Raw genomic sequence first — 23950 nt, forward strand, 5'->3', positions numbered from 1 at the left:
AATTATATAGAAACTAATTAAAATATAACATAAAAACATTTTTAATAAAAAATAAAATAGATATTTTTATTTAAGTGATTCCCTGTTAAATTATAAAAGGAGCAAATATCGCTGTAGATTTGATTACTATTGGGCTTCAGTATTCCAGGTTATTATGAATTGCTGCCAATCGTCCATTTGGTGGTTATTTATTTTCGTCTCAGTGACAAATTATTGTTTTTTGAGATGTAATAAATCAGTAATATTTATACCGTGTGTCAGTGTGTGGTTGGCACAATACAAATTTAAGGTTGGAATCCCGACCTGTGGTCTTCGATAACATCTTTGATTATGTGAACGTTTCTTAGAAGTGTCATAAATTAATAGGAAAAGTATAGAGTACTAATATATTATTTGTCAAAAATAATTAATTATTATATTTTAAATACATGAATAAAAAGACATTCAAAAAATACATATATAAAGATATTTTTATTAGATACTATTATAAAAAATATATTTTTATTAGACACATTCACAAAGACACTTTCATTAAACATAATTATAAATAAGAGTTGGCAAACCAAATATTTTATTGCTTTTTGGCTATGATCTAAATTGTTAGACATAATTAAAATGTGTTTGTAGAGAGTGTATAACATTATAGTTGTCATTTTTGTGCCAAAGGGTTTTATGATCGCATAAATAGGTGTGGCATTGCCTTAGATAGGAATTTTTGACATATAAAATCAGTTCTCATGGTAAAAGTCTATAATTCTGAAGATAAAGTTACTGTTCATAGAGATATTTTTGCATCACCATATGGTTGAGTTAGCAAGCCGTATACACCTGTACTTCTGAACACTATAATTTATAAATATATGAGTAAAGTATACTTTTTGTCCTTGAAGTTTGACAAAAATTTTAAAAATATCCGTAAATTTTATTTTGTTTTAATTTCGTTCTAAATGTTTTCGATTTGCATCAAATATACCCCTGACGGCTAATTTTTAAAAAATTTAAGACCGATTCAACAACAATTTCACAAGATCAATTTAGGACAAAATTAAAACAAAATAAAACTTAGGAGTATTTTTGAAACCTTTGCCAAACTTCAAGGATAAAAAGTATACTTTTCCCTAAATATATTTTTATGATGTTGTCATTTGTGTTATGCATGAATCTTCTATCAGGCTCGTGGTTTCCCGGTAGGATAAGGAACAAGTATTGGAAATGGGAAACCACAGCCAGTCTCGTGGCTGGGTTCTCAACTTCTTTGATCTCTATAACCTTTTTTAGGTTCCTACAACTACTACTATCTAAAACATATCGGTGTTTTAGATCATGGATATTGTGTTTTCTTTTGGCATACTTATCCTTTGTTGCTTGGTTAGCTGTTGAATATGGGAAGAGGCTTGGTCTAATGCATATTTTCAGCATCCATAGATCATAGCATTTTTTTTTTTTGGTGGAGATAGATCATAGCACTTAATTTTGACAAGTGCGATGCCCTTTAATTGTAACATTATAATTGTAGAAGGTGACAAGATGTATAGTATGAGTGAAAATTAAAGATGTAACAGTTTGATTTGAATGAAAGGTCTTGTTCCGCCATAGTAATCGGAAATAACAAATCTAAGTTCATGGTTGAATTGGATTACACTCTTGTTCACTCAAGTTTATGACTTGAGTTGATAAAAGTTGTTAGGAATCATTTTTGTATGAAAACTGAATGGAGCTATACATTTTAAGAAATGAATCTTCTCAATTTAACTTATGGGACAAAATTAAGTGTGATTTCTCATAAGAGTCTCTTTGTATCACATGTTTTGTGATTGTGTAATTAAATATCATATTTAACAACTTCAAGTGAAAATTAAATTGTGAGGATCAATTTCCCTTGTTTTTCTTAATTATGCTTGGTGTTAGTTGATGAAATATTTAATATTTTATATATACAACATAACACAATTCAATTAAGAATTCGTGTATTTTTTTATTCTAAAATTGATTCAAGCAAAGAATACTCAAGAAGCAAAAATCAATGCTAGATGGAATCCGAAGGCCAAACACTTGTTATATAGCCTACAATTTGCACATTTCTTACAATCCTAAATCATGCTAAGCTTTATAAGTACATTAGATCCATTTTCTAGTTCACCAAATTCATTAGCAATATGATATCCTAATCTGCACTTCTCAAATCTCAAATAACAGTTAGATTTTACAAGTTACAAAATCAATGAGATTTACGGAATATTTCGCAAATAGATTTCAGAGATTCACCATTTATCAGGTGTTGGCCTAAACTGTCCCCCATAACTTAACTATGGTGAGATACAAAAGCATTAGATTTTTCCATTTTCTCATAACATTCTTTCAATCTCTTCTAGGAGGTGCTCTTTTTCATCTGCCAACTCTTGTTCTGCCTCTGAAGGTCTTCTAGCTGTTTTGTCTGTTCAGAATCCTTCCTGAAAATCCGCAGGGTATGATCAATATATCAATTCATGTATATACAATTTGTTTACTAAGTTTAACAGTTAGTAGGAAAATAAAGAATGAAAATTCAAGTGATTCTATAATGTATGTTTCATCTTACTATCTTAGTAGGTGCTAAACTTTGTTTTCCTTTGATTACCTATTCATGAAGGACAGATTAAATTTTAGCGACCGGACTTCCTTTTCAAGGGTCTCGCAACGCTTCAAGACAGCTTGCATGTCCGAGGGAACTGATGGTGTTAAGTTTCTTTCCTTTGCCTCAGCCATTCTGCATCACAAAAACATGGCTTTACAAATGAAACAGGTATCGAGTACAATACGAGATAGGAAGAAACTCCATTATATGTGTTTATAAGGATTGATCTACATACTTCCTTGAACGTTCACCCTGCGCTTTTTTGTAGTGTCTACTTTTTCCTCTGCACAACCATTTAGTTTGAGAGATAAGAGAGATTCAAACAAAAAGCCATAATTTCAACTCAATCATTTTTTCATCATTTTCCCTATAGTTCCCATCATGTGATCCAGATAATCATGTCAAAATGATTAAGCAATTGTGAGTTGTGATTTGGACATAAAATCTCTGTCTTAGCATAAGTTAGAATTTCACATGGTAAATCTTAATTCCAATATTTAATACGCGTCTACCTTTATTCGTTAACATTACCTCGAGCATCTAACTAGTATATTTTGTTATATTAAGATCCATGGATTTACAATTATCTAAATGCATATGATATTGTAGAAAGTAGAATCTAAAAAAGTAGTCATTAACATGGTAATCCAAAAATAAATGGCTACCTGAGACTGCTGACGATACAGATCCATATCTGTCTAGACTTCTCCTCTGCACAATTTAACAAGATTTAAAGGAAAAATGATATAAATAGTAACTATTGTTGAAACCATAATTCTATCGAAGTAAGTTACGAAATGAGAGTAGGCTATACCTTTCGGTCATCTTTGAGATTATCCATTATCTGTTCTCTGAAACCTGCACATCCACAAAAACACAATTGTAGTTTAATGGGGAAAAAGATGGAAATTTGTTTTTAGAAAAAAAAACAAATAATATAGAAAATATTTTATACTGATTGAAAACCAAATAATCAAGAAATATTCTATTCTGAGTTCTGAGATAAAATGGCATTTGAATGCAAATTATAAATTGGACATAATAATTGTGCGGACTCCTAGTTAGTACAATGTAGTCGCTTCTTTTGGTGGATCAGTTTTCAAATAAAAGAGCTTCCATAATGAACTGATTTTGTTTATTTTTAATATCAAACAAAATGAACATGATGAAGGAAGTCAAATGAAAAGTTATTTAGGATAATCATTGTTAAAACTTATACCTTTGACTTTATTTTGAGAATTCTTTGAACTTTTACTCGCTCCCACTTGTTTCCATGAGCTTTCACGAGAGTTTGATTTTAATTGCTAGGACCTTCACAAGCATCTAAACCAGAGGAGACAACAGGTGCAGCAGCAGAGGATTCACTTTGAGAAGGTTCTTGTGTAGCTGTCCCTAAATACATTTGGTTTGTCTGATTAGCAAAGCTATCCATAACAAAGTTCATCGATCCTTCGAGCATTTGCAGGACTCCGTGATCAACTTGGCCATTGGACATAGCTTGAACATTCACTGGCTTCTGATGACTCCAATTTTCTGTGGAAAACAGGTTCTTGAGGACAAAAGATTCCATTTAGGCTTTTATCTGTGGCTTCCTTCTCGGTTATCTTGCGTTGCAGTGTGTCTTTTAGTATGCTCACAGAAGATGAAACTTTATCTGCATCACCAAATTGAAGTGTCTTGAAGGTAGATGAAGATGAGTTGGATGAAGTCATGAATGATCGCTGCTGGTTTGGAAGCTCATACAACGAGTGATAATCAATTCCAGTTAAATTTGCTGCTTCTTGTTTCATAGTGTCAATACCATCACCATGTTGAGGCACCATGCACATAGATTACCTTGTGCTGCCTGTGCATTTTGCTTTTAAGTATACCTCCTCAATTCGGACGACCGGCTTCTAGTCATTCTTTGATCACTAAGAAACCATGCCTGCATTTAACAATGAGACTTCAAATGGCTAAGAATATTAATTGAATAATGGCTTCAGCCGAGATTTTGATGCGTGGTGTAAACACCTCAAGACATCGAATAGGAGAAAAGTGAATTAAATTTGGTAAAATAAGCTATGAGGATACGAAAGAATACTCATATTCACAAGCTAGAGAGTAGAGTTTAATCAATTTTTCATGGTCAGTTTTGTCAGAGTAAGTTTACTCAATTTTTCATGGTCAGTTTTGTCAGCGTAAGTTTAATCACCATAGGAGTACTTCTCAACTCTAAATACACAATATTCTCTGATGCAAAATGTTCCATGACCTGTTTTCATGTATCAACAATAGTATAAGCTAAAAGAGAAAGAATTTGGCGGAATAATACTACCTCTTGTTTATAATAGTTTCATTCTTAGTTTTGGTTACATTCCTAAATCATAGTATCTACATATAAGTTGAATCAACATACAACGGAAAAAGAATAAAAAATTATGGATGAAGTATTATCTGTATTCACGAAACAATGACACACAAAACCACTAGCAAGAATTAAGAAGTTAAATATTGACAAATCCGGGTCACAAAAAAGATGAGTTTTGGGAATCAATTTCAAAAAGTTATTGATTCCAATTTTGCTACAGCGTAGCATTAATCATGCCTTCTTTTTCCATTCAGGCACTATACCACAACCAAAAACAGAAAACAGCGTATGTAGAACTAACATAGATTTAACATAATATAGACAATATCACCTTAGCCTGAATTATATGCAATAAACAGAAGCTGAAGGGAGAACAAAATCAACGAACCTTGTGTGGATGAAGCCTCTCTATGGCATGATCATAAAATACATTGTCCAAATTTTGAGTTCAATGTTTCTCCAAACTCAAGTCTAACATTAAGGGCCTCACAATTTCAACTGACGAGGAAGACGACCAGGCCTCACAATTTCAACTGACGAGGAAGACGACCACATCTGCTCTGCATACTTAAAATCTCCCTTGCAAAATCTTGATTGCCGGTTAGGACAAGCCCATTTAGCACACGATTAAAAGTAAACTTCCGGGGTAAAAACCCTCTATTGATCATCTCTAACAATAATTTTCCAGCCACCACCAAATCCTCAGATTTCTTTCTAACAAACATTGCGCTAATCAAAACATTGTACGTGTCTAGATTCGGCAAGCATGACCCATCCGCCATCTTCTCAAACAACTCCAAACCCTTCTCAATATCCCCAGCATCACATAAATACCGAATCACCACATTATAAGTTTGAACATTTGGCTGACACCCCTCTTTCTCCATTCTAGCCATAAACCGCAATGCCCTCTCCATCTCACCAGCATGACAAAACCCTCTTATCACAGCATTGTAAGAAACTGAATTTGGCACAAACCCCTTCACCACCATCTCTTCAAAAACCAAGACAGCATTCTCCACATTATCCTTCTTGCACAGAACATGCACCAAAGCATTATAAGTAGCAACATTTGGAACAACCCCTTCTCCAACCATTTCATCGAAAATCCTCTTTGATTTCTTAACCTCTCCCGCAACCCCGAACCCATAAATCATAGTAGTGTATGTAACAACATCAATCTCGCACTTCCTCCTCTTCATCTCCAAGAAAAACTCCCAAGCTTCATTCAATTGACGAGTCATAAAATACCCTTTCAAGATTATGTTATATGTCACCAGCGTTGGCATGATGCCTCTCTCAACCATCTCCTTAAACACCTGCAACGCCATAGGGGGTCGCTTAATCAAGCACCAACCATTGGCGATTATGTTATAGGTGACACTGTCACAATTAAACCTGCTCCTGAATGTCTTGAAGAGGTTATGAGCCATCTCCACACGCCTTGATTTGCACAAAATGTCAAGGATGGTGTTGAAAGAGGCAAGGTCCTGGTTTTATCATCAAAAACTAAATTGCCGAGATCAAACAAAAATTAATAGAAACAAGACAGCTTTGAATTGTATGTGTGAAATAGAGAATGAGAAAACTTGGGGCATGCTTGGCTTGCGTTTCCAAGTTATATATTATTTCTATTGTTTTCTATTTGCAGGGATTTGTGAAAGGAAAACCGAAAATAGAAAAAACAAAATAAGAAGTTTTCTCAGTTCTCGCTTTTTTTTTAAAACACAAAATATTGAAAATAGAAAATGTTTTCACAAACCAACCAGGTCCTTGAGTTTTGTACTCTACTCTCTAGTTTGTGAATCTGAGTATTCTTTCTATCCTCATAGCTTACTTTAACTGCCACCAGCTAACTCATAACTAACTTATAACTAACTACAACCAGTAAGTAACTATGACGTGAGTAACTAGTAACTAGTAACTAGTCGGTATTTATGCTACAATGTCATGGTGATACCTGGCGGCAGCCGTGGTGGTGCATGGACAGGAACACATTAACAGCCCGATGGGCTTTTCCAGCGGAGGCATAGCGCTCGGCTAGGATGGCAAGGGTCTTGGAAGTGGGCCCAATGCGGAGGGAGCGCATGCGAACCACAAGGGCCCACGCGGCCTGATAGTCGCGCATGCGTGCTGCGATGTCAACAGCGTGGTCAAACGAAGAAGGAGAGTGGACGTAGGTCGGGTGGCGGAACAGGGCGTTGAAGAATTGGAGGGCTTTGGGCCCGTGGTTCCACAGAAGCTTCAAAACCCTGTCGACAAGGTGCGGGGACCATTGGAAGGTGGGCTTTGCTAGGGCTTCGGAGAGGGTTTTGGGATCTGATTGGAGGACGAGTTTGGCTACGGCATTAGCATCTTCTTCTGCTGCCGGTTGGGGTGGCTGGCGGAACAGGGCGTTGAAGAATTGGAGGGCTTTGGGCCCGTGGTTCCACAGAAGCTTCAAAACCCTGTCGACAAGGTGCGGGGACCACTGGAAGGTGGGCTTTGCTAGGGTTTTGGGGTCTGATTGGAGGACGAGTTTGGCTACGGTATTGGCGTCTTCTTCTGCTGCCGGTTGGGATGGCGATGGACAGTGGGTGCAGGCTGAAAATGTTCGAGGTGGAAGCGAGAATAGGGTTTAGAGGGTTTGGGCAGTGCCCGAGTGAGCACAGTGCAGGGACGAGGCACAGGAGTCGGCGAAGAGAGTGATGTTTGACGACCTCCGCCGTCGTTGGCTGACGTGGTCGGCGGTTACCGTGCGGTGAGTGAGGTAGAGAGGTGAGAGTGAATGTCTGGGTGAAGCTCTGTGAGAGTGTGAAGGTTGAAGGTGGGTGTGTGTTAGTGTCAAGGTTGCGAGAACCGAACCGAACCGGTCAATGAACCGGTTAGATAACTGGTTCACTAGTTCAATAGTTCGACCAGAGTTTAACCGGGATTCTACCGGTTTAATTAAAACACAATAATTGAAGATACCCCAATGCCTGTTCCAAACAAAACACAATAATTTATATCAGATGCAAGGAAATGCATTGATGCCACAAAGATATCCCATATAAACCTTTAAGAATGATAGGAAAATTTCCTTAAAGCAGGTACAAATAGCTCTTGAGAATTATATCTTACAACTTCTAGCAGAAAACACAAATTTAAACAAAATATATGGACTAAACTTTTAATATGAGAAATAAATCATTATAAAATGCAGCAGAAACCATATCATTAAGTTGACTGTAGTAGAACCTTGTATGCAAAAAGCAAAGGTGTAATAATGGTGCTTGGATGGTGCTAGTAATGATGGCAGGAAAGAGAAGTACTGAAATTGCCAATTTAATTATTTTTATTTATTATAACCAAATCATGAAAATATTCAGAAATGCATGTGAGAACGGAAAATCAAAGCATACCGTAGAAGTCACAAAATTGAGAGGGCCACAGAGGAGAAAGGGGACACAGCAAAAATTATTAACAAAACTACACAATATTATCACAGTGCTTACCGGCGGTGAGGAGGAAGGGGAGTGACGTCAACGACAGAGGACACGGCGACACAGGCGAACAGAGAAGAGAGCTCGAACAGAAGAGACTATGACAGAGCTTCCACACACGACGCCTATACCCAGTGGAGAAGAGTGGCGATGACAACGAGCAGGGCTGCGGGGGATGCTGTGGCTGCGGGCTACGGGAAAGAAATGTTTGTTTCGTTTCTTTCTTTATTCCTTCCTTCCCATTCCCTTGATCACACTAATTGTCCAGTCAATTCTTCAACCTAATAAGTAATAACACTGCCAAATCAAAATGCTACACAAAGGAAAAAGGACACATAAGTGACAAAAAAAAAAGGTGGTGTGGAGCTAATAAAATTAGAACAGCTAAAAGGACAGCATGATTAGTAATCCTTCCCAGAAGCCTTGCATTGCAGTGCCATAACATATCATATAATCTAATCTGAGTTAACTCCACCAACCAAAAATTCAATTCAAGCGCCTAGCATGATCATCAATGTGCATATAGACAAATTAGTTGTTCCACACCAGAGAAAAAGAAAACAAGGTGCAAATCCCATTTTTCCATTTCAAAACACCCATATATTTAGGGCTGTACATGGTTATGGTTAAACTTTACCAAATATTTAGTTTAGGTTAATTAACTAAACCAGTTTTACATAACAAAACCGGTTATTAATTGGTTAGAAAATTTAAAAACCAATTTTTAACCAATTATAAAAATAAAAACTGGTTTTAAAAAAATAACCGGTTTTTATATAAAAAGAAAACTGATTTTAGAATAAAAACCAGTTTTTACACAAAATCAATATTTTACATAGAAAAACCGATTATTTTTACACCGAATAAATTAATTAATGCTTTCTTAATGAGACTTTAGCCATGTTACATCAAATTAGCCATACATGTATAGTAATGAGATTCAGATACTGTAATTTAAGATTTCAACCATCTAATAAAGAAAACAAATAAAGTCATCAACTCAACCAAAAATAATGATGAGTTTTGTTTCGTTAAATTCCATTTTATGGAAGTTTATTGAGGTTCATGCATGCGGATCAGTTCACTTCATTTTTGGGATCTTATTATTAAGGTTAGGGATTCCAAATTAAGAACAAAATGTCCACAACGACATTCTTGATAACTTAACCAACCATATAACTTCAAAATAAATAATAAAACATGTATATATTCATACTTTACATCATATGCAGACCTTCGAAAATAATTTAGTATAACAAAAGGATTGTAAAGTCCAGTACCAATACCACATTGACACGTTTACCACATATCTGTCCATTCATATAACTTCTTTGGAAACAAGATTCCTCCCTTGAAATGAAAGAAATATATATTTGTTAACTAGAGAATTGAATGCAGTGCATCAAATCACAGAAACCTTATCAGTTTGGAGTGCTTAATTCTGAAATGAAATTAAACTTTCCTCCAAATCCAGTTCCAAATATATGATAGATGGTTTTTACGTTTTTCTATGTGGAAGGTAAGTTTAGAATGTTGATGGTTACGTGACAAAATAATGCAATCTTCCTTGGTTTGTTGTCTCTGGTTATTCAGTTTTAGTTTTCAATTGTCCTCTGATCCATGAAATTTTTGTGTCGTGCTAGAACACACAAATGCATTGTGGGTATTTTTAATGGTTGGATGAAATATAACAGCAATGTATGGAAGGAGAAGTTTCATCGGAAAATAGTAACATGGTGGACAAATCAAAACAAAAAAAAGAAAAGCAAAATCAATCTGGGGTGTGAGATGGCCAGGAAATTCATAGGATGATGATTGTGCTATCTGTGGTGAATGACATAAAGGAGCATCTGAAGAGGGTTGAGTTGTTCCTGATTTTTATTTGTATATTGATTGGGTTAAATCTGACTTTGAGTATGTTTTATTTGGCTAAGTAGGTAGACAATGGACAGTTTAAAAGTTTAAGAATGACATTTTATTCCTTTATAATGTTCTCATCATTGTAGTTGAGATGAATTAATGGATGCTATGTTATTCTTGTTCTGTGACTTAGTTATTGTTGTTGTGATGTGAGCAAGCTATATGGAAGTTAGGTAAGCATTTAAGAAAGGATGACATAAACAGAAGTTGAATAAAACACATGTGTCATAACATAAAAAACACAAGCAAGCCCCAAAAAAAAAAAAAAAACTAAGATGGCATAATGACACTTATGTTCATGGCAAGTACTACTAACCCAAAATGACACTAACAAAATCACAAAAAAATTTGGTTAGCACTTAACATGCCATAATGGCACTTAGGTGCATAGTAACTACATCAGGTCCAACATGGAACTAAAAACAAACTGAAAACCCAAGATTCTGAGGTCACTTCTTGTCATTTGCGGATTGCTTTGATGGTGGTGGTCCAGATGGCTTTTTCTTCTTCTTCAAGGATGGGGTGGGCATGAAGCCTGTGAACCTGCTTTGTGTGGCTGGGCTTGCTACTGCCACGGTTTATCTAGTCACAGTTGGTGGTCTAGATGGAGCTGAAGGTTGGGCTTGAAGAGTGGGCCTAACTAATGGACCTTGTAGTATTGACCCAGACCCACTACATGGTCCTGCAGTACTGGTTGGTGAGGGTGGAATATGAGATTTAGACCCAACAGCATGCCTAACAACCCTAGGTTGAGCAGGGGATGGTGGTGCAGCTGCAGCATTTTGTGTGGGAGTGGGAGGTGTTGTTGAGGTTGCTGTCAGTCCTCTTCGAGTGGTGCTGCCTCTTCCTCTTGACAGAACTGGATTGCCCCTTACAACAGTAGGTCTGCCTCTCCTTGTTGGTGTTGGTGTTGTTGGCCTTATTGCCACTAGAGGTACTGGTTCTGAGCTGGTTGCTGGTCTCACAAGGTGGGTGCTGCTGGTGTAGTGGCTACATTAGGGGGTGCAGCAGTTGTTGTAGTAGACACATCATTGACAGTGTTCTGTATCAATAGGGTCTTTAGTTAAAAAAAAAGCTTTCATAGTTCCAGGTCTAACATTTTGGAAACAATAAGGTAGGCTAAATTACAATTGTTTACCTCATCAGGCTAACTTCCTGGGTGGTTTTGAGTGAGGTCTTCCTCATCTGCAACATGTGCAGCATGTGCAGCCTCTATGGTCTCTCCCAGTTTGCTTCTTGCTCTCTAACTTCTTCCTCATCAATGTCTTCTTCTTCAGTTGCTGTTCCAGTTAGTCTCTCAGGGCAAGTTCTACTATTATGTCCAACCTTGCAGAGAGACAATGAATAAAGTAAATCAGCATTCATCAAATTCATAAATAGTTCAATGATATTATGTAAGTAGATAGTAATTAATGATTTTGTTTGACTGACTCTCTTGCAGGTTTGACATGTTATCTAGCCATATCTTCTCTTGGCATTGTATTGGCTTCCAGAATTTTGCTCAGTGCTATCTTTTTTCCTCTTTTTTAAAGGTCTGCCAATAGGCCTCTTGTATGGAGGAGGCAGACAAGGCAACCCTTCATGATGCTCCCAATACTCTTGACTTGGTATGTTGTTAATGTGAACTGATAAGTTCTGTTGTATGCCTCAATGGTGAGCTTGTGATGGACATAGTCTTTAGGCTTCTCATTCTTTTTCTGGATTGCTGCAATCCCATGATAGCATGGTAGTCCAGTCAGTTGCCATTTTTTGCATGAACATGTTCTTTCTCGTGTATTCACTCTCACTCTATGTTGCCACTTTCTGTCTTCAAATTCGTTGTGCTCATCATCACCACACCATGGTGCTTCCCAGTAGTTAGCTTGTCTTTTCTCCTTTTCTAATCTACTGACTTGTATAGGGGCTATTTGTCCATTGTAAGCCATCAGTGCATCCTTGTGAGTTGCATCATCTTCATGATATAGAACCTGAGCCTCTCAAGCATTGTCAATATGCTTTTTCCCTGCAGACCCACAATTGTTGAATTAAATGATTCACAATTATTGCTTGCCAAACTATCTACCTTTGGCCACTCTGAAAACCTTGATCTCAACCACTGTTCTTGTTCAAATTTGTCTAAATACTCCCATGTTTGTTTGTTGATCTGTTTCACATTAGCCATTGCATCATTGAACTCTTGATCAGTAGTTGCTTTTGCACATTGCCAGAATGCTCCCTTAAGTTCCTTATCCTTCCATCTCTTGTTTAGGTTTCTCCACATATGCATACAACAAAATCTGTGCTTAACACCCGACATCACGTCCTATAATGCTGGTATCAATCCCTGCATTGAACGGTAGCCTTAGTAATTAGCATTAATTAATGCAGTAACTCAAAGAAGAATATAAGAATACAAGTGAGTGGTTAGAGTGCATATCACCTTCTGCTGGTCGGACATAAAAACCCAAGCATTCTCATTGTAGTCCCCTATGTCAGTATGTAACTCTTCAAGAAAGAATCTCCAATTTTTCCGAGTTTATACATCCACAACCCCGTATGCAATTGGAAAAAGCCGGTTGTTTGCGTCTTGACCAACGGCTATTAGTAATTGCCCTCCAAAGTAACCTTTCAGAAAGGTCCCATCCAACACTATAAAGGGTCTACACCCTGCTTTAAATCCATTCTTGCAAGCAGCCAAACAAATGTACAAATTTCTAAACCTAGGCAACCCTTCCGGCTGTGGAGTAGTCCCCATGTTGGCTCTTGACCCAGGATTAGCCTTCATGATTTCGTTCAGATAGTCTCTAAGCCTTAGGTATTAATCCTTCTCCGTTTCTTCAATAACCTCTTTGGCTTTGTCCATAGCCCTATACATCATCCTCTCATTAACCGAAATATCATACTCCACCTTAAACCACTCATGTGCCTCCCTCTGTAACATGTTGGGATGGATCTTGAGCTTCGACACTAGCTCATCAGCAACCCAAGCACATGTGACTGACTTACTCTTGTTACTTCTCGGACACGTATGTTCGTCCACAAATGGCTTAATTTGAAACGAGGCTGGATAGTTGGTCATGGCACAGTTACACAACCAAGGGCAATCGGGGTCATAGCAAATCACCATGCACCTCTTATTCTCATTCCTAAGATAAAATACCTGTCTGCCAATTTGTATGTTGTACTTCTGTACTACTGCTTTAAAGTGATCCATGGTCTCGAACTCCATGTTTCAGAGTAATTTTTCTAAATGGTGTGTTCGGGTTATGTTGAGAAAATACAGGTTCTTCTTCATCATTAGATCCATGAGGGCTATACAGTTCGTCAGAATCGTATTGATACATCTCAGGTCCACTGTCTCTATCTTCTCTGTTCGGGTTAGGCACCTCTACCCTTGGTGTTTCATCATCCTTTTCAGGTACAATTCTCTGCCCAGATAGTTAAGGCTGTGGATGATTTCTCTTTCTATTTGTCCTCTCATTTGTTTATGTAACATTATCTATTAAAACATCAGTTGAGATATGTGAGCCATGATGCAATGCTTATTCAAATATGCTATAACAAAATAGAAACAATAATTTTACCTGCTGCATTTTCTGTGACTACTTCCTCTGGCCTCAACTCATCCACAACTAGTTCTCCCATATTATCACCTTCATTGGCAACATTAGCATCATCATCATTGGTCTCATTTGTGGATTCATTTACTATTTCAGCTTCTCGAGGATCACCCTCGAGTTGTTCAGATTCAGCAGCTCTTATTTCTTGGGATAAACCACTTGGTGGTGGTCTTGGATGCCTCTTTCTCACCTTCTTAACAACCTTCTCTGGAGCTGCATCTTCTTCAGTGTCTTTATCCTATTCCCATCATTCACATCTTCATTCATAACACCACCCTCACACTTGTTCGACTCGTTAATATCAACAGTCTCCTCAATCACAACTTCATTCAAAGTATCGTTCACAACAACAATCAAAGTCTTATTCAACTCATTAACCTTACCAGTGGCCTCATTCAAAACTTCAGTTTCTCTCTCATCACTAGGTGGATTGACCTCAACCACACTCTCACTGCTACCATCAGACACCACATCCTCATCAAGGATTTCAGGGTTGGCATCAATGGGGTGATCAAAATAGAGATGGACAGTGTTGTCATTCTTCATCGCACTCTCACACATCCTCATCACTTCAGCATCCGTTCTAAGCACTCTAAGACCCTTACCTAAGTCGAAACCAGGTTCTAGCCAATACGCTTCATTATATCCAGGGTCGCCCAAGTCTAAAAATATCCCCTAAAAAAAATAAATTGCATGTCTCCACATTCACCCTGTGTATCTCAGTAATTAAACCCCCTTCGTATATCACATTACCGTCTCTACTCCTTTTCAGGCAACCCATGTGATGATACACAAACGTAACTACATGATCCATCTAAGAAATAGTAGAGGGAATATAAAATGAATAAACAAGATGTCACAAGCACAGAAAATAAACCACAATAACGGCCACTACTTAAACAAAGAGAATGAAGCAGAACCTACCTCTTTGTAGGGTTGCTCCTAGCGAAGAATGGAGAGGCGATGATGCCACTTGAAAACTCTTACACTTGATTCGACAATGTCTCTCGCCTCGTCTCGTTCTTCTTCGCACCAAGCTTCCAGAGCAACGTCTCTGCCTCTCTACGTGACCTTTCAGTTTTACTATCTAAGACACATTAAGTCACAGTAACTCAGTAACTAGTAACAGCAGTTGCTAATTGGATTTTAGGGCAAAATTAAATTGGGGGCAAAAGTAAAATTGAATTAGGTTAATTTTCAGGTAGGCTAATGATATTTTTAATTACAAATTCCAACTCAAATAAAACTTCTCTTGTCAGCAAAAATCGGTGTCCACGTAAGCATCGTACTCATCGGAGCTATGGTCCGGCAAGCACGAGGACACGCTTGGCAAATTTTTAAAACATTCAGGTACCATTTTGTCAATAACAATAGTCAGGTACCAAAATGTCAGCGTTTGAATCTTTCGGATACTGATTTAGTCATTATCTCTATAAAATAACAAGATTAATGTATTATTAGTTTTAAAAAGACATTATAATTCCAAATAATAAAATTCTATTTGTTAGTATTAATATGCATTTTTTGAGAAAAAGTGAGAGTCAAGCAAATTAAAAATGTATAATAACAAAATTAAAATTGCACATAATTAAATTATTGAAGTTGAGTATAAATTATAAAAGACTCGTTTCTTTTACACAAGTGTAAAAAGGTTTGATCCTTATTTTAAGTACAAAAATGTTTTAATATTCCAAAGAGATGTCCTTTTTTTAAGTCAGATATTATATTTATTTGGTTCACTTTGAATAATCGTAAAATAAAATTTGAACATTGAGATTTATATCATATATTCATATTATATATATAACCATTATAAAAGAAATGTTAAAAAACAAATCCAATTCCTTTTTATCGATCTCTATACATATATGAGCCTAATTCTTAGAAAAATACTTCACTTTGAGATATAATACGATTTAGAATTTTATCGCGTTAAAAGATCAGTTAAGTAAAGAAAAAAAGGATAAAAGTTTGAGTGTTAAATATTTAAATTTTTTTTATGAATAGGAAACAACTTAATTTTATAACTAGTTGTTTATTTTTTAAATATACATATAGTTGTTTTAATTAGGGTTTTGGGTTTATACTCTAAAGCAACCTTCCCTTGTGTCACAACAAATAAGAAATATTTGCATCTCCCCTTCCCTAACATGACTTTTCCTAATATAGCTTTTACCTACAACACATACAAGAGTGCATTTTAGGGTTGTTAGACCCTTGCAAGTTACAACAAACATGACCTCTATTCTTTTATATATGTCCACTACTACTACTATTTTCTATTGTTATGCATGGATGTGACAAGCCAAATTCTCCCAACTGTCTTATTTGAAATCTTAAAACACAACTTAGGTTGTACTATCTTTATTAGTTAGATAAAAATATGTAGTCACTATCTCATTGAATAGCAACAATTTTTTTCTCAAATATGAATTTTGTAATGCACTACATACAAGTCCTTGTAGAAAAGGGGAATAATCTCTTGAAAAGAAAGACCAATAAAAGATATTATTTTCAATCCAATGATCATATATAGCTATATATATCTTATCATCAAAATGTAGGAGATTATAATAATAAGCAAGCAAGCACCTAAAAGTTCTGACTCTTGAGAAACTCCTAATAATACCCTACCATGCATGTCTCCAATCCTCCATTGGATTCTAAAGCTTTTAAAGGATTAACCAAATTAAATAAAAAAAAAAGTTATGAAGATGCTCTCGAAAACTATGGCTATTATAATTAACAATGACTTATGTTAACATGTAAAGTATATTGTAAATATATAGTTTCATTTAACAGAGAATTGTTGTAACAAAATCTACTAATATAGAGCACATCTTCTTCTTGGTTACTTAGTTTTCCTGAGTAATTTTTAATAGCATTTTGAATAGGAATTTAATCAATTTATCTATTAAAATATTGAATTGATTGAATTAAAGATACTAAAGTATTATTTATTTAACCAATATACATGTTTTGTTTATTTAATTTGTTTGTTGATTTGTTATAGGATTAATGAGCTAATTGTTAGTTTAATTAATATATTATGATTAGTAATTCATGTATAATTTTACTAGCATGTTTGTCTTTTTAATTTAGAAATTTATATACTATGATTTTGTACAAGTACAATTTATCTATGTCAAAAGTTAGAATTTTTTATTTAACTGAAAAATATTCTTATTTTTAAACTTCCTCACCAAATAAATAAAGAATAAGAAACAATATTTTAAAATACAATGAAGCTCCCAAACAAAACAATCCCTTAATAATACTTCACTATATAAGCAAATTCTAAATATATTCTCTACATGTAAAATAATACTTCTCAAACTCAAATCCTTCAATGGATAACTACAAAATTGGATGTAAATTATCAAATAATCATATTAATTTATCCTGGTGTATGTTTGGGCCATTATTTTGTTAAAAAGATCTTTTTTCAATGAAATTTTTTTTTTATTTTTTAACGTGTTTGGCAAATTTCTAGTAGTAAAAGTAAAAGTACGTAAAATCAAAAAAAGATATTTTTTGAGAAGATGTAATTTACATCTTTTTTTAAAAGATATTTTTTCCTTAAAAAAAAGATGTTTTTCATGTAATAAATAAACAAAAAAGTACTTTTATATTGTTATACCCAAACATAATTGATAGATAAAAAGACTTTATTACATGAGATATCCAAACATAAAATTACTTTTGCTTCTTTATAAGATCTTTTAAAAAAAGATAACTCGAAAAAAGATATTTTCTTAATATAGGAGGAAGACTCATCTTATATAAATATCATATCTTATCTTCTAATATTCTTTAAAAAAATATTAACTTGAAATATAATAATAATAATAATAATAATAATAATAATTAAATAAGATAATATAGGAGGAAGACTCATCTTATATAAATCTCATATCTTATCTTCTAATATTCTTTAAAAATATATTAACTTGAGACAGAATTAGAATACATACACTGCATATTTTTTTCCAAAATAAACACACTTACCCTTTTGGCCGTTGCTTACAAAATTGACCTTTGAAGTTTGATCCAATAGCATCACTTGGAAAAGGGCAAAAAGGAAAATTAAGCAGAAGTTTAGGGCTAAACATAAATAAATCACAAAGTGGCAACTGGCATCGAGAAAACTTGGGAACAAAAAGACGCAATTTTTTTCATCTATAAGACCCTTCTCAGAGAGAGAAAAAGAGAGAGAAAGAGAGGAGAAAAGGAGAAACACCAAACACAAACAAGAAAAACAAAAATAAAAAAAAAAATTAAAAAGAGGAGTTTGTTTGAGAACTGAACCACGCACCCTCCCCTCCAAAGATCTTAACTTTCTATGCTTCTGTAAGCACCCTTAATCTTCTCCGTCTTCTTCTTACACTTTCTGGATCTGCAATTTCGATAATTTCGTTCTCTTACACAAGCTCTCTAATGGGTCAATACCAAAAACCAATTTTTGCACTTTGTTTCAATGAAGTTTCCCTGTTTCTTCAAAATTTCAAGTACCCTTTTTGCGGATTTTGGCTTGTTCAGCTGAAAAGTTTTGAAATTTGTGCAGTTTCTAAGGGAATATTTGGTGGGGTGTGGTCGAAAAGTTTGAAGAAGCTTCTCGATTGGCGTGGCTTTGGTTCGTTTGGGTTCGAAAAGGGGAATTCGGAACTTGCTCGAGGGCCCTGAAAATTTTTCACTGTTGAGGTTAGTTTATTGTTCTTCTCTCTTTAGGTTTCCCAAGTGTTAGGAACTTTTTAGTTTCATGGGGTATAAGTATGCCATGTTTATGGAGTTCCCATGAAGAAGGTTTAGTGTGGTGGAGATTTTGGGAATTAAGAATTATGCTTTATGGCACTTTTTTGAAAAAAAAAAATTTCGAACGTTACGTTTGAATAATTGTGAAAGTATTCTTGAAGGTGAGAACCGAGATTGGATTATAATTAGGAAGCAATTGTGCCCTAAAACCATTCAAATTAGTGGAAACTGTTTGATATTAGGTGCTCCAAAAAATTCATATAGTTTTGTATGTTAGTTTTTGTGTGTGTAAGGTGGTGGTTTTTTACTTTTTCTCCTCTTCCTTTTTTTTCCTTAAGAGTTGGAACATTTATCTTTTCCAAAGTTGACCAACTCAATTTAGGAGTTTATCCAAACTGAAATTTTTAAGTAAAGAAAAATCAATTCGAGGTGGGGTAAGCAAAATATAAATAAATGTGATGCAACTTAAATCATTTAACTTAATTGAAGCAGCAAATCATCCTAATACTAATGCTACAAAGTTTAAACCTTTTTAGTTACAAATGCTTTGGTTCTTCTACTTTTCACAATTGAATTCTTTAAAGTCAACTACATTAGCAAGAGTATCCATGTGCATGCTTATCTTAAGTTTTGTATTTGGTGATGTAAATTCTGGTTTCTTTCTTACATAGAACTGTTTGTTTTCAGTTATGGTAGTGTCTTAACATGAATTCTTTGTCTAGTATCATTGTTTTTGTTGTTTGAATATATTATACCAACTTAACAGCGAGAAAGCCATTATATCAACTGTATTGATTTGGAATTTGGAATTTAGTTCGGGGTGCAATTTTGGATTCTATAGTGATTTTATGGCATCTAGAGTTTGAAGAAAAATATGATTTTCTGAAGTATGTGAATACGAAGAAAAGAAATACCATGGATGCATGGTTCTACTCTCAGCTTAGTGGCTGTGGGCATAAAATATGTATTTTTGTTAATTCGTCATATACTCTTACTTTAGGGTTTGGTGACTCGTGTCAAATGATGTTTTGTTAGCATGCTAGGGCTTCTTATGGATTTGTGATTTAGGTTAAATGTTTTGTTGGAATACTAGGGCTGCTTAAATATCTCGGAAGCCTTGTTTAAAGCTTTACTTTCTCATTAATATTATTGTGCTGGAGTGAAGTTTCTTATTAGACTTATAATGGAAGGGCCCTTTTTTATTAGTTTCATTTAGGAGTGGGTAAATTGAGGAGGAGTTATTTGTACACGTTTGATTTGTCTGTATGTGTGGAGATATGGTATTATCTATTTCATTGTGTCCTGAAGAGTTTCTTACAGAAAAGCTCAATTTGGGGTTTTGTGTCTTGCGCGTGTGCTTAGCACTTAGCAGAAGCCATTATTGCTTCTTTGGTGTGCTGGTCATGCATACCGATAACTCGGTAGTGAGTGCATATTGCTGAGTTATTTTGCTTCTAAAGAAAATGAGATCTTACAAACTGGATAATTGTTTTGAGACTACATGGTGTGATAAATTGGCAGTTCAATTGGCCGATTATGGCTATTTAAAGAAAAAGAAAGAAAAAGACAAACTTTGGACATAAGGGAGGAAAGAAAAGTGAGTATGTAATGACTTAGGTTGCAAATGCAAAATTACACTAAGGAGATCCAGTCCACGGATAGATGGGTGGCTTTGTTTAACTCTTAGCCTTTGTCTTTTCCATTTTTGTTGCATGTTGACACAGAGAATTACTTGCCATGCGACATTATGAACACCATTTGCATTGTGCATAATCTACATTCTCTTGGTATTTTGTAATAGGAAAACAATTGATATTGATGGATGACGAACTGCTTGTTATATTATAAATTGCAGCTGATAATGTTCCAACGATTCAGGAAGGATTGACACATGGATTCTGAAGTCAAAAGGTTTGGAGGAGGTAAAAGTTTTCCATAATAATGTTTTTCTTTCACTACCCATTACGCATTTGTGGATGAGGAAAAATCTCAAACACTGAATTCTACTATGTGTGACCGTATTTCTTACTTTCTATGTACATACACACATGCTCACTCACCGAGTTTTCCTATGTTTCTTTTGTTTTCTTCACTGCTTTCTTCTCAAAGACTTATTGTGTAATTTGAACCGATAGGACCGAGGGAGTTGACAGGAGCTGTAGATCTTATTAGTTATTTCAAACTACAACCCCACTATGACTATTTCTGCAAGCGGCCCCTTCCCGTGTCAGTTGCAGACACACACTATCTTCACAACATTGTGGGAGACACAGAAGTAAGAAAAGGAGATGGGATGCAATTAGATCAACTTATTCAGAACACTTCTAACTTCAGAGAGACAAATGCTCGGTTACAGCCTTTCAACCTAGATATTCTCAAAGAAGCTTTTCAACTAAGGGAAACAACTCCTGTTGATCTTCCCACAGTAAGATGTTTTGTTTGATTTCATTCTTACGTAGGGTGCACTTGTTTCTACTTTTCAAAAATCCGATTTAACAACTTGATTTCCTATATAGTTGAAAAGCTTAAAAGCTGATTATATTAAGTTCTGACTATTTTATAAAGTTTATACAAATATGTTAAAAGTTATTTATACAAACGCCCCCTAATTTGCCATTCTTGGTTAAAACGAACTATCTTGGTTTCAGAAACAATATAGTATGATGACGTCTCCATTTAAGTTTTTGACTCGAGTATTTTTTTTAATATCCTCATAGGCGGAGAAAGGGATTCCAACTATCCCAGGGAAGTCGAAAAGCGAGCACAAAGACAAAGAGAAGAAGCATAAAAAACACAAAGACAGGGATAGGGATAAGGACAAGGATAAGGAGCATAAGAAGCACAAACATCGTCACAAAGATAAAGACCGTAGCAAAGACAAGGAGAAGGACAAGGACAAAAAGAAAGATAAAAGTGGGCATCGTGATTCAAGTGCTGACCATTCAAAGAAACACCATGAAAAGGTTGGTAAATTTTAGTTTCCGGCATGGCAGCATCTAACATTGTTAACATTCAAATTAAAGAACCACTTATCTAGAGGACCTATTCAATAAATTGGCTTCATGAACTTGAACTTTTCACTTCTCTTCTGTTGATGTTGTTAATCATTTGTTGCTTATGAATACTATTTAAAAATGTTGTTAATCGCTTTCTTTAACTTTATGATTCACAGAAAAGGAAGCATGATGGAGATGATGATGTTAATGATGTTCACAAACACAAAAAAAGCAAGGTAATAAACGAAAAATCTATGCATTCTTTGTAATTCATGAAATCTTATATCTAATGAAGTTCTCTTTTCAATTTCTTTATTTTGTTGCAGCATAAGAGCTCAAAAATCGATGAATTGGGGGCGATAAAAGTCGCAGGCTAAAATGTTTACATACTGTAGTTCGCGTTGTTTCTCATTTGGTTGTTGTCGTTTGTTAAAGTCTGGTGGCATCTTCACTTGAAATTAACAGATTTCGTAAGGTACTTTATTCACGTTCCAATATATTATTCTTTTATCTGCCATTACATGCTTCATACTGTTTATAAGCAGTTGATCATAAATTCCTTTTATTTGCCAAATTTTCATCATGTGTCATATTGTTAAAGAAAGAAAAAAGAAAAAAAAAATTCTACTTTCTGTTTAATGAATCCAACCCTTGTTACTGTGGATTTGATAGTTGGTTTAATTATACCACAATGGCACAATTCGCTATAGTTTTACTCAATTTTCATGTAGGTCTCTATAGTTGGAAATTTTTTTAATCAGGTCCATATATTGAATAAAATTGTGTTTTCAATTCCTTGAAACAGCCTAATGTTACAAAAAGTTTTGAACTTTTATAATAATTTAATAGATTTAATAAAAAACATTACAACAATAAATTGCTTTAGGAACTTCGTTACAAATTTTTAAACCTTTTTCTATTAGAATTTGGCAGTAATACTAATAACTGTTATGGTAGTGGTTATTCTCTGTGCAACTATGAAAGTTATGAAAATTCTTTTATTTATTTATATTGTGTGAAATTTTTTTTGCAGACTAGGTAGTGTTCTGACTAAGATTGAAAGGTGAATTCACCCCATGAAGGGAAAAGGAAGCAGGTAAAAAATTTGCTGGAGACAAAAAAACTTTCTTTTTCTTTTTTGTATAATAACATTTACCTTCATATAATTTCCAGTAATTTGCAGAACTTTGGTCTTCCTTTTCCTCAGTTTTTTGGTGCTCTGGATCGATATATCAACATTATGGATAATTTTTCTTTAATTTTTTCTTAAAAAAAACCTTAGTTTACAAATCAATTAAAAGTTTGAGCTAGAGCCACTACATGTGTAGAAGTAGTATAATTGAAAAATGGCTATGGATGGGAGAATGTGTAAATTGACTACTTTGACCCCCAAATCATGTATCCAATACTAACATCATCATCATCATCATCACCAACCCCCAAATGTGTGGCTTAGGCCTTAAGGATCCCCCCAAAAAAAAAAAAAATTCACTTTTGTAGTTTTGTGTATAATATTCATAGGTATGGTTTACACTTGAAAAATCAATGTACATAAGATTCATCTCTATTTTGGATGAGATGAGATGGCCTCTAACTAATGGTTAATTTCTAGTTTTAACTCGTTTTTTTTCCATGGATTTAGGCTGTGTTTGGTAGGGATCTCTTTGGTTAGTGTTTTGTATTTTTGTCATGAGACAGGTACCAAATGTGGCCTTAAGGTTTTGTTTGGATTAACTAATTGTAGGTGGAATTTGATAGGGGAATGAATAACATGGAATGGAATAGCAAAGACCCTTTTTTTTCCATTTTGTTTTTTTTTTTTTTGGGAACATGAATGTGTTACTTGTGTTCAAAAGTTGAGTTTCTCCCTCAGGACCAACTCTGTTTTCTCTGTTTTACAATATATTACTCTCTTTGTTAGTAATTTTTATGGAAATATTTGAGATGTAAATAAAACGAATAAAGTGTTAAGGGCATCATTAGTATTTACTTAAAAGTTTAGAACTTATGAAGGACGGATATTTTGTTGACTTGATACTTTGTTGACTTGTTAAGTTGTATACTTGTATATACACTTCTTCGAACACGATATTTTTTTGACATTTATTTAATACTTTTTTGACATTTATTTAATACGCGTCTGTTTGACTGTGTTTTAATATAAAGAAAAGTAAATACTTTTTGGAATATACTTGACACATCCTAATATAATTATGTCTAATCTTATTATTTTTTTTTACCAAGATTCTTGTTAT

The 23950-nt window shown here is 34.7% G+C and overlaps 3 protein-coding genes across 5 annotated transcripts; 1 reads left to right on the plus strand and 2 right to left on the minus strand.

Annotated features, from left to right (window-relative positions):
* Nucleotides 1–2043: 2043 nt before the first annotated feature.
* LOC107473026 (pentatricopeptide repeat-containing protein At1g74900, mitochondrial) lies at nt 2044–9750 on the minus strand. The gene is made up of 10 exons (XM_052257696.1): nt 9709–9750; nt 8441–8684; nt 6925–7547; nt 5353–6454; nt 3834–4541; nt 3429–3472; nt 3280–3325; nt 2850–2897; nt 2618–2746; nt 2044–2450 (listed from the first exon to the last, which is right to left on the minus strand). The coding sequence occupies exons 1-4, from the start codon at nt 9748–9750 to the stop codon at nt 5486–5488; spliced, it is 1878 nt and encodes a 625-aa protein (XP_052113656.1). The 3' UTR covers nt 2044–2450; nt 2618–2746; nt 2850–2897; nt 3280–3325; nt 3429–3472; nt 3834–4541; nt 5353–5485.
* LOC107473027 (protein CYCLOPS-like) lies at nt 2369–4437 on the minus strand. Its single transcript, XM_016092556.1, has 6 exons — nt 4125–4437; nt 3926–4006; nt 3429–3472; nt 3294–3325; nt 2618–2746; nt 2369–2450 (listed from the first exon to the last, which is right to left on the minus strand). The coding sequence occupies exons 1-6, from the start codon at nt 4435–4437 to the stop codon at nt 2369–2371; spliced, it is 681 nt and encodes a 226-aa protein (XP_015948042.1).
* Nucleotides 9751–18131: 8381 nt separating the features above from the next.
* LOC107472952 (mediator of RNA polymerase II transcription subunit 19a) lies at nt 18132–23684 on the plus strand. Of its 3 annotated transcripts, none has more exons than XM_052258022.1 (9): nt 18132–18297; nt 18512–18648; nt 20555–20621; nt 20835–21124; nt 21417–21662; nt 21872–21931; nt 22022–22170; nt 22729–22791; nt 23440–23684. In XM_052258022.1, the coding sequence occupies exons 3-7, from the start codon at nt 20591–20593 to the stop codon at nt 22070–22072; spliced, it is 678 nt and encodes a 225-aa protein (XP_052113982.1). In that variant the 5' UTR covers nt 18132–18297; nt 18512–18648; nt 20555–20590; the 3' UTR covers nt 22073–22170; nt 22729–22791; nt 23440–23684. The 3 variants fall into 3 exon arrangements, with proteins under 3 accessions (XP_052113982.1, XP_015947963.1, XP_015947962.1); XM_016092477.3 differs by lacking the exon at nt 23440–23684 and adding an exon at nt 22869–23419; XM_016092476.3 differs by lacking the exon at nt 23440–23684 and having other exon boundaries at nt 22729–22880.
* The last annotated feature ends 266 nt before the right edge of the window (nt 23685–23950 follow it).

The sequence above is a fragment of the Arachis duranensis genome, chromosome 2 (genome assembly GCF_000817695.3).
Source record: "Arachis duranensis cultivar V14167 chromosome 2, aradu.V14167.gnm2.J7QH, whole genome shotgun sequence".
Taxonomy (NCBI): domain Eukaryota; kingdom Viridiplantae; phylum Streptophyta; class Magnoliopsida; order Fabales; family Fabaceae; genus Arachis; species Arachis duranensis.

Excerpts from the sequence above, each read along its gene's own strand:
- LOC107473027 (XM_016092556.1), bottom strand. The coding sequence starts at position 4,437 with ATGGTGCCTCAACATGGTGATGGTATTGACACTATGAAACAAGAAGCA. Across the intron at positions 3,473-3,925 it reads TGGTTTAGATGCTTGTGAAG|GTTTCAGAGAACAGATAATG; the intron begins GTCCTAGCAATT and ends GTGGATGTGCAG. Across the intron at positions 2,747-3,293 it reads GACAGATATGGATCTGTATC|AATGGCTGAGGCAAAGGAAA; the intron begins GTCAGCAGTCTC and ends TTTGTGATGCAG.
- LOC107473026 (XM_052257696.1), bottom strand. The coding sequence starts at position 9,750 with ATGAATGGACAGATATGTGGTAAACGTGTCAATGTGGTATTG. Across the intron at positions 7,548-8,440 it reads CCCCTTCCTCCTCACCGCCG|CCTGCACCCACTGTCCATCG; the intron begins GTAAGCACTGTG and ends GAACATTTTCAG. Across the intron at positions 6,455-6,924 it reads ACCACCACGGCTGCCGCCAG|GACCTTGCCTCTTTCAACAC; the intron begins GTATCACCATGA and ends TGATAAAACCAG.
- LOC107472952 (XM_052258022.1), top strand. The coding sequence starts at position 20,591 with ATGGATTCTGAAGTCAAAAGGTTTGGAGGAG. Across the intron at positions 21,663-21,871 it reads CAAAGAAACACCATGAAAAG|AAAAGGAAGCATGATGGAGA; the intron begins GTTGGTAAATTT and ends TATGATTCACAG. Across the intron at positions 21,932-22,021 it reads ACAAACACAAAAAAAGCAAG|CATAAGAGCTCAAAAATCGA; the intron begins GTAATAAACGAA and ends ATTTTGTTGCAG.